The sequence below is a fragment of the Leucopleurus acutus genome (assembly GCF_964270905.1).
Source record: "Leucopleurus acutus genome assembly, chromosome: 4".
Classification (NCBI taxonomy): Eukaryota; Metazoa; Chordata; class Mammalia; order Artiodactyla; family Delphinidae; genus Leucopleurus; species Leucopleurus acutus.
In genome coordinates this window covers 148,420,371-148,435,150 of record NC_139146.1, presented here as the reverse complement: position 1 = coordinate 148,435,150, position 14,780 = coordinate 148,420,371, and the positions used below count along the sequence as shown (strand labels likewise).

Below are 14,780 nucleotides of genomic sequence, written 5' to 3'. Positions count from 1 at the left end.
CCTCTTGCTGATGCTTTTGCCTGGAATGCTTTTCCTCTAACTCTCACTTCTGAAAATTGCTAGTCATGTTTTGGATCTCAGTTCAAACATCACTTCCCCAGGGAAGCCTTTGTATTGCCTCCCCCTCCCCCTTACCCTGCAGTAGCTGGGTCAGGTCTCTAGTTAGATATTCTTGGCATTAGGTACTCCATTGCATTTATCACAGTTTATAACTACACACTTATTGTGTGGTGATTAGATGATTACTACTGATATCTGTCACTAGACTATAAGCACAATGAACAGAAAAACTGTATGGTTTTCTTATCATTTTAACCTCAATATCTAACAAAGTTTCTGGCACACAGTAAGCAAGTATTATTTCTTCAATGAATAATGAGTGTCAAAATGGGGGTCATTAACAAGCGGTTAAAGCAACAATAAAGTGCTTACTGCCATTCACCAGCATCACTTTGATAAGAGTTTGAAGGATTAAATTATTTCAAATTGCATAACGAACAAATTCAACAATTTTGTTTAAATTCGGGAATTTTGGGCATCCCGTAGATGTGGCCAAAATGAAAGTTTAGTAGCATCTTCCCTGAATTACTACAGAAACTCAGAACTTTATTGCTAAATTGGGATTTAACAATTTTCTCGTATATCCCTCATTATACAAGAAAGAGTCTCAGGAGATCTTCAAAAGGTCATTTAGCCTGTTCGTGACAGAGCAGGGATGAAAATCAGCCATTTAAACTCCCAGTTCAATTTTTTTTGGCTACAACTATGCTGTAATTTCTAGGTTTATGGCTTCATTTTCATATTAGAAATTTGTACGACCCTACCAGTACCCGTAAGAGAAATATCTCCAAATGGTTAATTTTGTCACATCATTTAGGTTTCTGCTTTAAAAAACATTAAAACGAAGAGCAATATTTTTAGAAAGGTAAAAAGCAAGCCCAATTTTGTAAGAAATGAAATTTTCATGCCTTATTTGCAATTCACGTTGTACGCCTCGCCTTAAGTGAGGTGAGATGCAGGGTGAGGGTGAGATGCAGACGGTACATGCTTCCCTGGTTTCTTAATATTCTGAAGTAAAGAATTTTCCCAGTTAAACCTGGTTGTCCAAATTTCATTTACGAAAAACCAAAAGCAAGGTAAATTTTGAGGAAGGGGTTGGAGAAATGACCTTAGTAGATGGAAGAGCTCTGCTGGTACCCAGGCTATTACAATTGGCTATGTGACCTTGGACTGCTTACTTCCCCCCTCTGTAAATGTCCTCGTCTGTACAATCAGGAAACTGATCTAAATCATGGGCTCTGTCTGTTGATGGGCTTCCATGATCCCACTAAGCCCCTTGGTGTGTGTATGTGAGTGTACATTTTTCTGGGAAGAGGGTCCATAGTTTCTATGATGTTGGCAAGGATCTGGGACACAAAACACATTAACTGCGTTTGTGCTAAAATCTGAGGGTCCCTCTGAACTTTGGAAATGGAATAAAGCTATACATAGAATTATAATTTCAGAGGGAAATAGGAATTAGTATAATTATTAGCATGAGTAATAAGATAGCTTGAAAAGCATAGTCTGTACAGAGGAATACTACTATCATCAACCATACATTCAAGTATTAGCTGAAGACCTTCACTGGAAGCCCAGTCCAGATTTTCCAGAAGTAGCATCCATTGTTCCAGACAATGTAACTACATGGGATAAAATCTCAATATGTCACAGGTTTTCAGTCCTTCCTTTTTATTGATGTTTTAATGATCCATCAAGATAGGCCTGCTACATAGGATTACATGGAGCAAACAGAGTAGTCTGTCAGCAAATAAAGATACTTTCTTATAGTTTTCACGATATCTATTCCAAAACATTTTGATGATAACTTTTGGATGGTTGAAGAGCCATGGTTGCTATACTACACACATATTTACTAAAGACACAGAAATAAAAGTCACTTTCTTATCACTGATTTCCTTCCTTCTTTCCCTTCTTAATGTAATAACTATTCCTTAATTGTCTCCTATGTGTCAGGGCACTCTTCTAGACACTTGTGAAGTATCAGTGAACAAACTAATATCTTCTGCTTTCGTGGTGCTTACATTTCAGAATGGGAGAAATAAAATAAACGATATGCATAAAAATAAGTTAGCTATTATTTTTAAAGGTGATAAATGCTTTGGCCAAAAAAAAAAATAAAAGAAAGAAAGAGTAGAGAAATTAGGAATACCAGAGATGAGGAGAATGGTTCCAATTTTAAATAGGTCAGAGAGGGCCTCACTGAGAAGGTGTTGATTAATAAAGACCTGAGGAGATGAGGGAGTGAGGCAAATGTATAATCTTGGGGAAGAGCTTTCCAGACAGTGGGAAGAGTCAAGGCAAGGGTATGCTTGATGTGTTCAAGGAATAGCAAGGAGGCACTATGGCAGGGAAAAAGCAAAACTCATTCTGCTCCTAATCATGTTACTGACAACGGTTTAATCTCCAAAACATACAAACAGCTCATACAACTCAACGACAAAAAACAAACAACCCAATCAAAAAATGGGCAGAAGACCTTAATAGTCATTTCTCCAAAGAAGATCTATGGCCAGCAGGCACATGAAAAGATGCTCTACATCACTAATTATTAGAGAAATGCCAATCAAAACTATAATGAGGTATCACCTCACACAAGCCAGAATGGCCATCATTAAAAAGTCTACAAATAACAAATGCTGGAGAGGGTGTGGAGAAAAGGGAACCCTCCTGAACTGTTGGTGGGAATGTAAGTTGGTGCAGCCACTATGGAAAACAGTGTGGAGGTTCCTCAGAAAACTAAAAATAGAATGACCATATGATCCAGCTATCCCACTCCTGGGCATATATTCAGACAAAATTATAATTCAAAAATATTACATGCACCCCTATGTTCGTAACAGCACTCTTCACCATAGCCAAAACATGGAAACAACCTAAACGTCCATCGACAGATGAATGGATAAAGAAGACGTGGTACCTATATACAATGGAATACTACTCTGTCATAAAGAATGAAATAATGCCATTTGCAGCAACATGGATGTAACTAGAGATTATCATACTAAGTGATGTAAGTCAGAAAGAGAAAGACAAATACCATATGATATCACTTATATGTGGAATCTAAAATATTGCACGAATGAACCCATCTACAAAACAGAAACAGACTCACAGACATAGAGAACTGACTTGTGGTTGCCAAGGGGGAGGGGGCAGGGAGAGGGATGCACTAGGAGTCTGGGGTTGGTAAGTGAAAACTATCGCATTAAGAATGGATAAACAACAAGGTCCTACTCTATAGCACAGGGAACTATATCCAATCTGTTGGGATAAACCATAATGGAGAAGAGGATTAGAAAGGAATGTATTTATGGATATAACTGAGTCACTTTGCTGTACAGCAGAGATTGCCACAGCATTGTAAATCAACTGCACTTCAGTTAAAAAAAGAATCATTCTGCTGCTGCGGTCAGGAAATTGGTAAAATTTCATCTTCCAGTTGACACTTCATTTTCTATTGCTTACTCGTTTAAAATGAATAATCTTTTATTCATTGAATAATCTTCCTAGAGTCTCATATTTGTCAAGAAAGGCAAAGTCAGAATTCTGAGAACTGAAAAACCACCCCAAAACAATGATCTCTGGTTGGTAACGTAGTTTAAGTCTCTCAGTTTCCACAGACGTATATTTGGCAATGAACTGTTATGCAATAAGCAAATCTGCCCTTTAATAAGAGATGATGTCACTATAAAGAAATCAAGTAAAAGATCTTCATTTTTGAACATTTAGAGATTGGGCACAAAGCATTTGCTATATTCCAACAAAGAGAAATTCCAAGATTCATAGCTAACATAAAAGCACCCATTCTTTCTGAATGTCACTGTTCTTTTGGGCATTTGTTAAACTGTCCATTTCATTAACTTTTTTCCGGAAAATAAAACAGTCATGATTATTGTACAATTTTCATGGCATTTATCTGGGTGAATACCTCCAAAAGGAATACACATATAAAGGTAGTACTTTTTTATGAGGGAAGGTCAGTCAGCCCTCCCACAAGTAAGCATCTTATTCCTGCCTAGCGCCTTGCCCTGAAAACTCACCGTGATCCACAAGCTTACGTATAAAACAAAAAAATGTACACAGCCATACCTTGCCCAGCTGATCCTTTTTGCCAAAGCCAGTGGCAGCTGCAATGCTCCCTGCTCCTTCCACTGTCTTCTGTGCCACTGCAGTCACCCCTGTCACCACTGCCCCTCCAACATTTGTCACTTGCTCTTTGGTCTTCTCAGCCACTGGAATAAATCCAGAATGACAGATTAAGGGATGATGGACCGATCGCCACTTAAAATAATTTCATTTCCACTAGACAGCAACTTCTAAAGGCCTATGTGTGCACACGTAGATAACTAAAGAGTAAGAACAAATAAAAGCTACCAAGATTTCTAAGTGAGTGTGGCTTAGCCAAACATATCAATAGAATCTTTGCTAAGATAGTCTGTTGTAATCATGCAGATGTTAAGAGGTGTTTCAAGCTTAATGATCACAAATTTAGAACCCTAAGCAATTTCAGTTGGGTTTACTTTTTATTAAGGAAAGTTTACAGCAAGCAATGCTTACAGGGGCAGTTGTATCAAACTTAGCATGAAATTTATTTCAATTTCAATGCCAATTCTTTGATCTCACTCAGGATGTTTGTTTCATCACACCTTCTGAGTCACAGAACACATATGTGCTCTCACATGTTACCATCAGAAATAAACAATAGAGTAAGGGAAGATTATGAAGGAACTTTGATCCTTTTATGAAACATCAGATAGTTGAAACAGAAGGGGTTTTAGTGATGAGACTGATTTTCAACCATTTTAATGGGAACAAAAGAGCTAGACATAAAGTATGAAAATGAAATGGTTTGTTGAGCACACTTACAATTTCTTTTCATTAAAAAATATAATATGGTGATTCAGTAGGTTTTTAAAAGTAAGTTAAAATTTTAAGAGGGTATAAACAGTTCGGGATTAGACTTAGAAGAGATTTAATCTCACATCAAAACTTCTCTAAGACTATATCTGATATAACTGTTAATCTTTCTATATTACCTCCATACAAATATCAAATAAAGGAAGTTGCAATTAAAAAGTTTGTTTCAATTAAATGAAGAGTTTTATGTGAAAGAGGTAAAAGATGAGATTCTGCACTGTTAACAATTTCAAGGTCAATAGAGAAACAAAACAACCCTTCACCTAAACTTTGTAACATTTGTACTCATAAAGCCTTGGTCTTGCATTCTTACCTATATCTATGTAACGTTTGCCTTCTTTTCTGAGGAATCCGATGAGTTGCACTATGTTAGCTGTTAAGTGTTATGTGCTAGTCACATGATTATTGTACAGATTTCATGTCACAAGTTGGGAGAGGCCAGTGATTAAACAGTAATCGTGTGGACAAAACAACTGGGTTTTGAAAACACTATGTAGGTCAAGGAAGCTGAAGAGGCTGTAAGGACAAAGACCCTCACTCCTCAGTCCAGGCAATGTGGGGAAGCAGATGTGACCCTAGAGTCTAAAACCAGGAAGAGTTCACAACAGGTGATATGGTTGATGCCTGCTAACTAGTCATGGCTATTCTCAATGCAAAGTTCAGTTTAAATGCCGGTGAAAAGCTGTACTGGAAATCTCATGTTTTTAAACATTTACAGAATGTTGATGCTTTAAAAATAGTGAATGATGGGCACTAAGTTTTCATTTTTTTCTTTTCTAAGAACATGAATAGAAAATTTTACTTGAAAATGAACATTTCTTGTTACAAAATCTCAAAGACAAATATAAATTTTGATCTTTTTACAGATTCATTTTTCTGCCAGCCACAAAAGTTTATTTTTATAATTCGAGATTTACATACATATACACTTGTTTAATGCACATAAACTGCACAGTAAAATGCACTTTGTACTTCATTATAATTTTATTAGATTTTATCACTGTAAGAGTAAGTAAATTAGTAACATTACAAAATGGCAGAGTTTACATACAGCAAAGATACACACATTTTAAAAGATTTCTGTAGGACTTGATTTATCTAGTGGCTTATTCACTGACCTCGAACTCCTTTGTTAAAACCTCAAATGTCAACCTCCATGTTAAAAACCTCTCCTCCCAACAAATGTCCTTGTTCCTCCTCCTGTGGTCCCATAAAATTTTAGGTGTATCTTTACTACTGAACTGTTGTTTTGCACCATAATTGTTCCTTGCCCAGTATGCCTCTCCATCTCCAGCATGCACATATGTGCGTGCATGTACACACACACACACACACACACACACACACACACACGAACCCCAAAACCCATGTTTACATTTTGTCATTCTGGAGAAAACTCAAAAATTCTGACTTTGTCAACAGTTATCCTTGCAGGACATCTCCACAGCCTCCATTAGATGGTAGTATTAGTTGTATTCTTTAATTTTTACCACAGGCTCTGAACCTTGAAACGTGGTTATCTGCTTTCTCAACCACATGGATTCTCCTTCAACTATTAAAATGGAAAGCTGTTACTCTACATAAGCTCCCTTCATACACCACAGTCTACAACCGTCTGATATCCATTTCTTATAAAAATCATGCTTCAGGGCTTCCCTGGTGGCGCAGTGGTTGAGAGTCCGCCTGCCAATGCCGGGGACACGGGTTCATGCCCCGGTCCGGGAAGATCCCACATGCCGCGGAGCGGCTGGGGCGTGAGCCATGGTCGCTGAGCCTGCGCGTCCGGAGCCTGTGCTCCGCAACAGGAGAGGCCACAACAGTGAGAGGCCCGTGTACCGCAAAAAAAAAAAAAAAAAATCATGCTTCATAACATCCCATTTACAGAAGGTCCCTAGAGGGCAGTTTATATATACCTTGGATTGGAACAGAGCAAACATAAGCTGAATACTTGTTTTTTTTATGTGATGATTAACTTAATTTTTTTTAACATCTTTATTGGAGTATAATTGCTTTACAATGGTGTGTTAGTTTCTGCTGTATAACAAAGTGAATCAGCTATACATATACATATATCACCATACCTCCTCCCTCGTGTGTCTCCCTCCCACCCTCCCAATCCCACACCTCTAGGTGGTCACAAAGCACAGAGCTGATCTCCCTGCGCTATGCAGCTGCTTCCCACTAGCTAGCTATTTTACATTTGCTAGTGTATATATGTCAATGCTACTCTCTCACTTCGTCCTAGCTACCCTTCTTGCTCCCCGTGTCCTCAAGTCCATTCTTGAGGTCAGCATCTTTATTTCTGTCCTGGCCCTAGGTTCTTCAGAACCATTTATTCTTTTTAGATTCCATATATATGTGTTAGCATACAGTATTTGTTTTTCTCTTTCTGACTTACTTCACCCTGTATGACAGACTCTAGGTCCATCCACCTCACTACAAATAACTCAATTTTGTTTATGTTATGGATGAGTAATATTCCATTGTATATATGTGCCACATCTTCTTTATCCATTCATCTGTCAATGGACACTTAGGTTACTTCCATGTCCTGGCTATTTTAAATAGTGCTGTAATGAAAAATGTGGTACATGACTCTTTTTGAATTATGGTTTTCTCAGGGTATATGCCCAGTAGTGGGATTGCTGGGTCGCATGGTAGTTCTATTTTCAGTTTTTTAAGGAACCTCCATACTGTTCTCCATAGTGGCTGTATCAGTTTACATTCCCACCAACAGAGCAAGAGGGTTCCCTCTTCTCCACACCCTCTCCAGCATTTATTGTTTGTAGATTTTCTGATGATGCCCATTCTAAAAGGTGTGAGGTGATACCTCATTGTAGTTTTGATTTGCATTTCTCTAATGATTAGTGACGTTGACTATCCTTTCATGTGTTTGTTGGCAATCTGTATTATCTTCTTTGGAGAAATGTCTATTTAGGTCTTCTGCCCATTTTTGGATTGGGTTGTTTTTTTTGATATTGAGCTGCATGAGCTGCTTGTATATTTTGGAGATTAATCCTTTGTCAGTTGCTTCATTTGCAAATATTTTCTCCCATTATGAGGGTTGTCTTTTTGTCTTGTTTATGGTTTCCTTTCCAGTGCAAAAGCTTTTAAGTTTCATTAGGTCCCATTTTAATTTCTGTGTTATTTTCATTTCTCTAGGAGGTGGGTCACAAAGGATCTTGCTGTGATTTATGTCATAGAGTGTTCTGCCTATGTTTTCCCCTAAGAATTTTATAGTGTCTGGCCTTACATTTATGTCTTTAATCCATTTTGAGTTTATTTTTGTGTATGGTGTTAGGGAGTGTTGTAATTTACTTCTTTTACATGTAGCTGTCCAGTTTTCCCAGCACCACTTATTGAAGAGGCTGTATTTTCTCTATTATATATTCTTGCCTCTGTTATCAAGCATAAGGTGACCATATGTGCGTGGGTTATCTCTGGGTTTTCTATCTTGTTCCATTGATCTATATTTCTTTTTTTGTGCCAGTACCATAGTGTCTTGATTACTGTAGCTTTGTAGTATAGTCAGAAGTCCAGGAGCCTGATTCTTCCAGCTCCGTTTTTCCTACTCAAGACTGTTTTGGCTATTTGGGGTCTTTTGTGTTTCCATACAAATTGTGAAATTTTTTGTTCTAGTTCTGTGAAAAATGCCATTGGTGGTCTGAAAGGGATTGCATTGAATCTGTAGATTGCTTTGGGTAGTATAGTCATTTTAACAATGTTGATTCTTCCAATCCAAGAACATGGTATATGTCTCCATCTGTTTGAATCATTAATTTTTTTCATCAGTGTCTTAAGAGTTTTCTACATACAGGTCTTTTGTCTCCTTAGGTAGGTTTAATCCTAGGTATGTTGTTCTTTTTGTTGCAATGGTAAATGGGAGTGTTTCCTTAATAACTCTTTCAGATTATTCATCGTTAGTATATAGGATGCAAGAGATTTCTGTGCATTAATTTTGTTTCCTGCTACTTTACCAAATTCATTGATTAGCTCTAGTAGTTTTCTGGTGGCATCTTTAGGATTCTCTATGTATAGTATCATGTCATTTGCAAACAGTGACAGTTTTACTTCTTCTTTTCCAATTTGGATATTTCTTTTTCATCTCTGATTGCTGTGGCTAAACCTTCCAAAACTATGTTGAATGACAGTGGTGAGAGTGAGCAACCTTGTCTTGTTCCCAATCTTAGTGGAAACAGTTTCACTTTTTCACCATTGAGAACAATGGTGGCTGTGGGTTTGTCATATATGCCCTTTATTATGTTGAGGTAAGTTCCCTCTATGCCTACTTTCTGGAAAGTTTTTAATCATAAATGGGTGTTGACTTTTGTCAAAAGCTTTTTCTTTATCTATTGAAGTTATCATATGATTTTTATCCTTCAATTTGTTAATATGGTGTATCACATTGATTGATTTGCGTACATTGAAGAATCCTTGCATTCCTGGGATAAACCCCACTTGATCATGGCATATGATCCTTCTAATGTGCTGTCAGATTCTGTTTGCTAGTATTTTGTTGAGGATTTTTGCATCTGTATTCATCAGTGATATTGGATGTAGTTTTCTTTTTTTTTGATATCTCTGTCTGGTTTTGGTATCAGGGTGATGGTGGCCTCGTAGAATCAGTTTGGCAGTGTTCCTCCGTCTGCTATATTTTGGAAGAGTTTGAGATGGATAGATGTTAGCTTTTCTCTAAATGTTTGATAGAATTCGCCTGTGAAACCATCTGGTCGTGGGCTTTTGTTTGTTGGGAGATTTTTAATCACAGTCTCCGTTTCATTACTTGTGATTAATCTGTTTATATTTTCTATTTCTTCCTGGTTCAGTCTCAGAAGGTTGTGCTTTTCCAAGAATTTGTCCATTTCTTCCAGGTTGTCCATTTTATTAGCAGATAGTTGCTTGTAGTAATCTCTCATGATCCTTTGTGTTTCTGCAGTGTCAGTTGTTACTTCTCTTTTTTCATTTCTAATTCTACTGATTTGAGTTTTCTCCCATTTTTTCTTTATGAGTCTGTCTAATGGTTTATTAATTTTGTTGATCTTCTTAAAGAACCAGCTTTTAGTTTTACTGATCTTTGCTACTGTTTCCTTCATATCTTTTTCATTTATTTCTGATCTGATCTTTATGATTTCTTTCCTTCTGCTAACTTTGGGGTTTTTTTGGTTCTTTTTTCTCTAATTGCTTTAGGTGTAAGGTTAGGTTGTTTAATTGAGATGTTTCTTGTTTCTTGAGGTAGGACTGTATTGCTATAAACTTCCCTCTCAGAACTGCTTCTGCTGCAACCCATAGGTTTCGGGTCATTGTGTTTTCATTGTCATTTGTTTCTAGGTATTTTTTGATTTCCTCTTTAATTTCTTCAGTGGTCTCTTGGTTATTTATAGCATATTGTTTAGCCTCCATGTGTTTGTATTTTTTACAGTTTTTTTTCCTGTAAGGTATATCTAGTCTCATAGCATTGTGGTCAGAAAAGATACTTGATACGATTTCAATTTTCTTAAATTTACCAAGGCTTGATTTGTGACCCAAGATATGATATATCCTGGAGAATGTTCCATGAGTGCTTGAGAAGAAACTGTATTCTGCTGTTTTTGGATGGAATGTCCTATAAATATCAATTAAGTCCATCTTGTTTAATGTGTCATTTAAAGCTTGTGTTTCCTTATTTCTTTTCATTTTGATCTGTCCATTGGTGAGAGTGGGGTGTTCAAGTCCCCTACTATGATTGTGTTACTGTCGATTTCCCCTTTTATGGCTGTTAGCATTTGCCTTATGTATTGAGGTGCTCCTATGTTGGGTGCATAAATATTTACAACTGTTATATCTTCTTCTTGGATTGATCCCTTGATCATTATGTAGTGTCCTTCTTGGTCTCTTGTAATAGTCTTTATTTTAAAGTCTATTTTGTCTGATATGAGAATTGCTCCTCCAGCTTTCTTTTTATTTTGCATGGAATATCTTTTTCCATCCCCTCACTTTCAGTCTGTGTGTCCCTAGGTCTAAAGTGGGTCTCTTGTAGACAGCATGTGTGCGGGTCTTGTTTTTGTATCCATTCAGCCAGTGTATGAGTTTTTGTTGGAGCATTTAATCCATTTACATGTAAGGTAGTTTTCAATATGTATGTTCCTATTACCATTTTCTTATCGTTTTGGGTTTGTTATTTTAGATCTTTTCCTTGTCTTGTGTTTCCTGCCTAGAGAAGTTCCTTTAGCATTTGTTGTAAAGCTGGTTTGGTGGTGCTGAATTCTCTTAGCTTTTCCTTGTCTGTAAAATTTTAATTTCTCCGTTGAATCTGAATGAGATCCTTGCTGGGTAATCTTGGTTGTAGGTTTTTCCCTTTCATCACTTAAATATGTTCTGCCACTCCCTTCTGGCTTGCAGAGTTTCTGCTGAAAGATCAGCTGTTAACCTTATGGGGAGTCCCTTGTATGTTATTTGTTCCTTTTACTTTGCTGCTTTTAATATTTTTTCTTTGTGTTTAATTTTTGATAGTTTGATTAATATGTGTCTTGGCGTGTTTCTCCTTGGATTTATCCTATATGGGACTCTGCACTTCCTTGACTTGATTGACTATTTGCTTTCCTATATTAGGGAAGTTTTCATCTATAATATCTTCAAATATTTTCTAAGTCCCTTTCTTTTTCTTTCCTTCTTCTGGGACCCCTGTAGTTCGAATGTTGTTGTGTTTAATGTTGTCCCAGAGGTCTCTGAGACTGTCTTCAATTCTTTTCATTCTTTTTTCTTTATTCTGCTCTGCGGTAGTTATTTCTACTATTTTATCCTCCACGTCACTCATCTGTTCTTCTGCTACATTTATTCTGCTATTGATTCTTTGTGGAGAATATTTTATTTCATTTATTGTGTTTTTCATCATTGTTTGGTCTTTAGTTCATCTAGGTCCTCGTTAAAACATTTCTTGTATTTTCTCCATTCTATTTCCAAGATTTTGGATCATCTTTACTATCATTACTCTGAATTCTTTTTCAGGTAGACTGCCTATTACCCCTGCATTTGTTTGGTCTGGTGGGTTTTTACTTTGCTCCTTCATCTGCTGTGTATTTCTCTGTCTTCTCATTTTGCTTAACTTACTGTGTTTGGAGTCTCCTTTTCACAGCCTGCAGGTTCATAGTTCCCATTGTTTTTGGTGTCTGCCCCCAGTGGGTAAGATTGGTTCAGTGGCTTATGTAGGCTTCCTGGTGGAGGGGACTGGTGCCTGTGTTCTGGTGGGTTAGGCTGGATCTTGTCTTTCTGGTGGGTAGGACCGCGTCTGATGGTGTGTTTTGGAGTGTCTGTGAACTTACTATGATTTTAGGCAGCCTCTCTGCTAATGGGTGGGGCTGTGTTCCTGTCTTGCTAGTTGTTTTGCATGGGGTGTCCAGCACTGGAGCTTGCTGGTCAGTGAATGGAGCTGGGTCTAAGCACTGAGATGGAGATCTCTGGGAGAGCTCTCACCAACTGATATTATGTGGGGCCAGGACGTCTCTGGTAGACCAATGTCCTGAACTTGGCTCTCCCACCTCCGAGGCTCAGGCCTGACACACCAGGCCGGAGCACCAAGACCCTGTCAGCCACATGGCTCAGAAGAAAAGGGAGGAGAAAAAAGAAAGAAAGAAAAAACATAAAATAAAATAAAATGAAGTTATTAAAATAAAATATAAAATAATATTAAAATTTTTAAAAAAATAAAAAAAAGAGAGCAACCATACCAATAAACAAATCCACCAATGATAACAAGCGCTAAAAACTATACTAAGATAAACATAAAAATCAAAAACTAGTCTTTAGCATACAGCAAACCCCAAGTCTACATTTGCTCCCAAAGTCCACAGCCTCGATTTTGGGAATCCTAACCACAAGGCCACCAGGGAACTCCCCGTTTTAATTTTATACCCTAATTTTTTATCAAAAAATGTATAAAATAGTCATGTAAATACTTTTCCTCACTAGCTGCAAAAATGTAGCTCAAGATAGATCCACTATAAAGTGATAGTAAGTAACACCTAGATAATATATACTATTTGCCTTCAGTATTCTATATATTTATATATATTCATTCACTGAATTCTTTTACAGATGAGGAAACTGAATCACATAGAGGTTATGAATCTTGCAGAAAAATCACACAGCTAGTAAGGGATAAGCAGAAATTCGAACTAAAGTGGTCTTGCTCCAGTGTTTATGGCCTTAACCACAATACAGTATTAATAGTCCTGTTTGGGGCTTCCCAGGTGGCGCAGTGGTTGAGAGTCCGCCTGCCGATGCAGGGAACATGGGTTCATGCCCCGGTCCGGGAAGATCCCACGTGTCGCGGAGCGGCTGGGCCCGTGAGCCATGGCCGCTGAGCCTGCGCGTCCGGAGCCTGTGCTCCGCAACGGGAGAGGCCACAGCAGTGAGAGGCCCGCATACCACACACACACAAAAAAAAACCCAATATTCCCGTTTGATTTTCCCAATTTCTATTTTATAATTTATCAATAGGATTATGTTATTTTTCTGAAGGCTTGTTATGTTTACTGTTTTCTGATGATATGAATTACATTTCTGATTATATCTCGTTTTACCACACCTGTCAGAAAGCTTGGAGTACGTACAAAATGAAACTCAATCACAGCAAGTCTGCGGGCTTTTAAGGTTGTTAAATTGTGATTTTTCCCTTGATTTTTCTGTTTCTATCATTATCTTCCTCCTCTTCCTCATTATCACCACCATAATTTTCATAATTTTTTACTATTCATTTACTGTAATCTTCTTACAGACTTATTCAAAATCTTGGTGAAATTAGGCCAAAAAGAGACAATAAGTAATTTACTGATCATCCCAAGGGTGTTTCCTAAAATGTCTTCTGAATCATCAAGGAAATGTTATAATTCATATATTGTAGTGTCAGAATATTTCATTATACACTACAGAAAATTTTAATTCATTCCTTGAAAATGGCAATCCTTATGTGATATTTATGCTATTGGTTTGCCAAGAACACTAAGTTGGTCTGAATACTCAAATCTACACTACTTTAAACAATTAAACTGGTTAATTCAGTCATCATTCTTGACAGTTACACACATTGTGCTTTATTTATCTACAACAAATACTTAAACTATTTAAAAATATTTAATAAAGAATCAAGATTTTTAAAAAGGATTAAAAAAAAAAGAATCAAGATTAAACAAAGCTGATGTTCCCTAGAATGCTCCTCTATGGGCAGAGTGGTTATTTACATTTACATTCTGAATGATCAGTGCTAGGGCTATACTGCTTACTAGATATTTTCAATATCATCCCTGGATATAAGCTCCACAAAGCTTACCTGTTGTCACACCATGCACCACTCCTTCCTTAGTTTTGGATCCTATAAAAACAAACAAATTGAAACCATAAGTCTCAAAGTCGCCTTTACTGCTAATGAGCTACTTTGAAATACATCTAATGGAAAAACAGTATCTCAATCTTCAGAAGCCCATGTGTTAAGATATCCTCAGGGGGGGAAAAATATCTAAAACAAAGAAATCCAGCAATCACTACAACAAATAGAAGAAAGCAAAGCTAACAGGATACTTTCCAATTATGATTTTAGCGCAGAGTGATGACTTTTCAACCCCCTGTGTCCCACTTCCCACATCAACTTATAGAGGGGGAAAAAGTGTTGAGATAACACTGGGGCTGGGTGGGTAGGTGATTTTGCATTCAGAATTGCAGAAGTTCTACCAAAGTACAATACAAAAGAGATTAGGTAACCCATGAAACATAAACAGATGGGGGAGCAAGAGAAAGAATTCACATTTGTTGAACACCTATTATGTAAA

At 37.2% G+C, this 14,780-nt stretch overlaps 1 protein-coding gene across 1 annotated transcript in view; it reads right to left on the bottom strand.

Annotated features, from left to right (window-relative positions):
• The window catches only part of SNCA (synuclein alpha), a 128,292-nt gene that overhangs the window by 102,817 nt on the left and 10,695 nt on the right, over positions 1-14,780 (bottom strand). Inside the window, exons 3-4 of the mRNA XM_082838009.1 lie at positions 14,285-14,326; positions 4,153-4,295 (exon numbers count right to left, since the gene is read on the bottom strand). Of these exons, the coding sequence (XP_082694135.1) occupies positions 4,153-4,295; positions 14,285-14,326 (185 nt within the window). The remainder of the gene's footprint in view (positions 1-4,152; positions 4,296-14,284; positions 14,327-14,780) is intronic.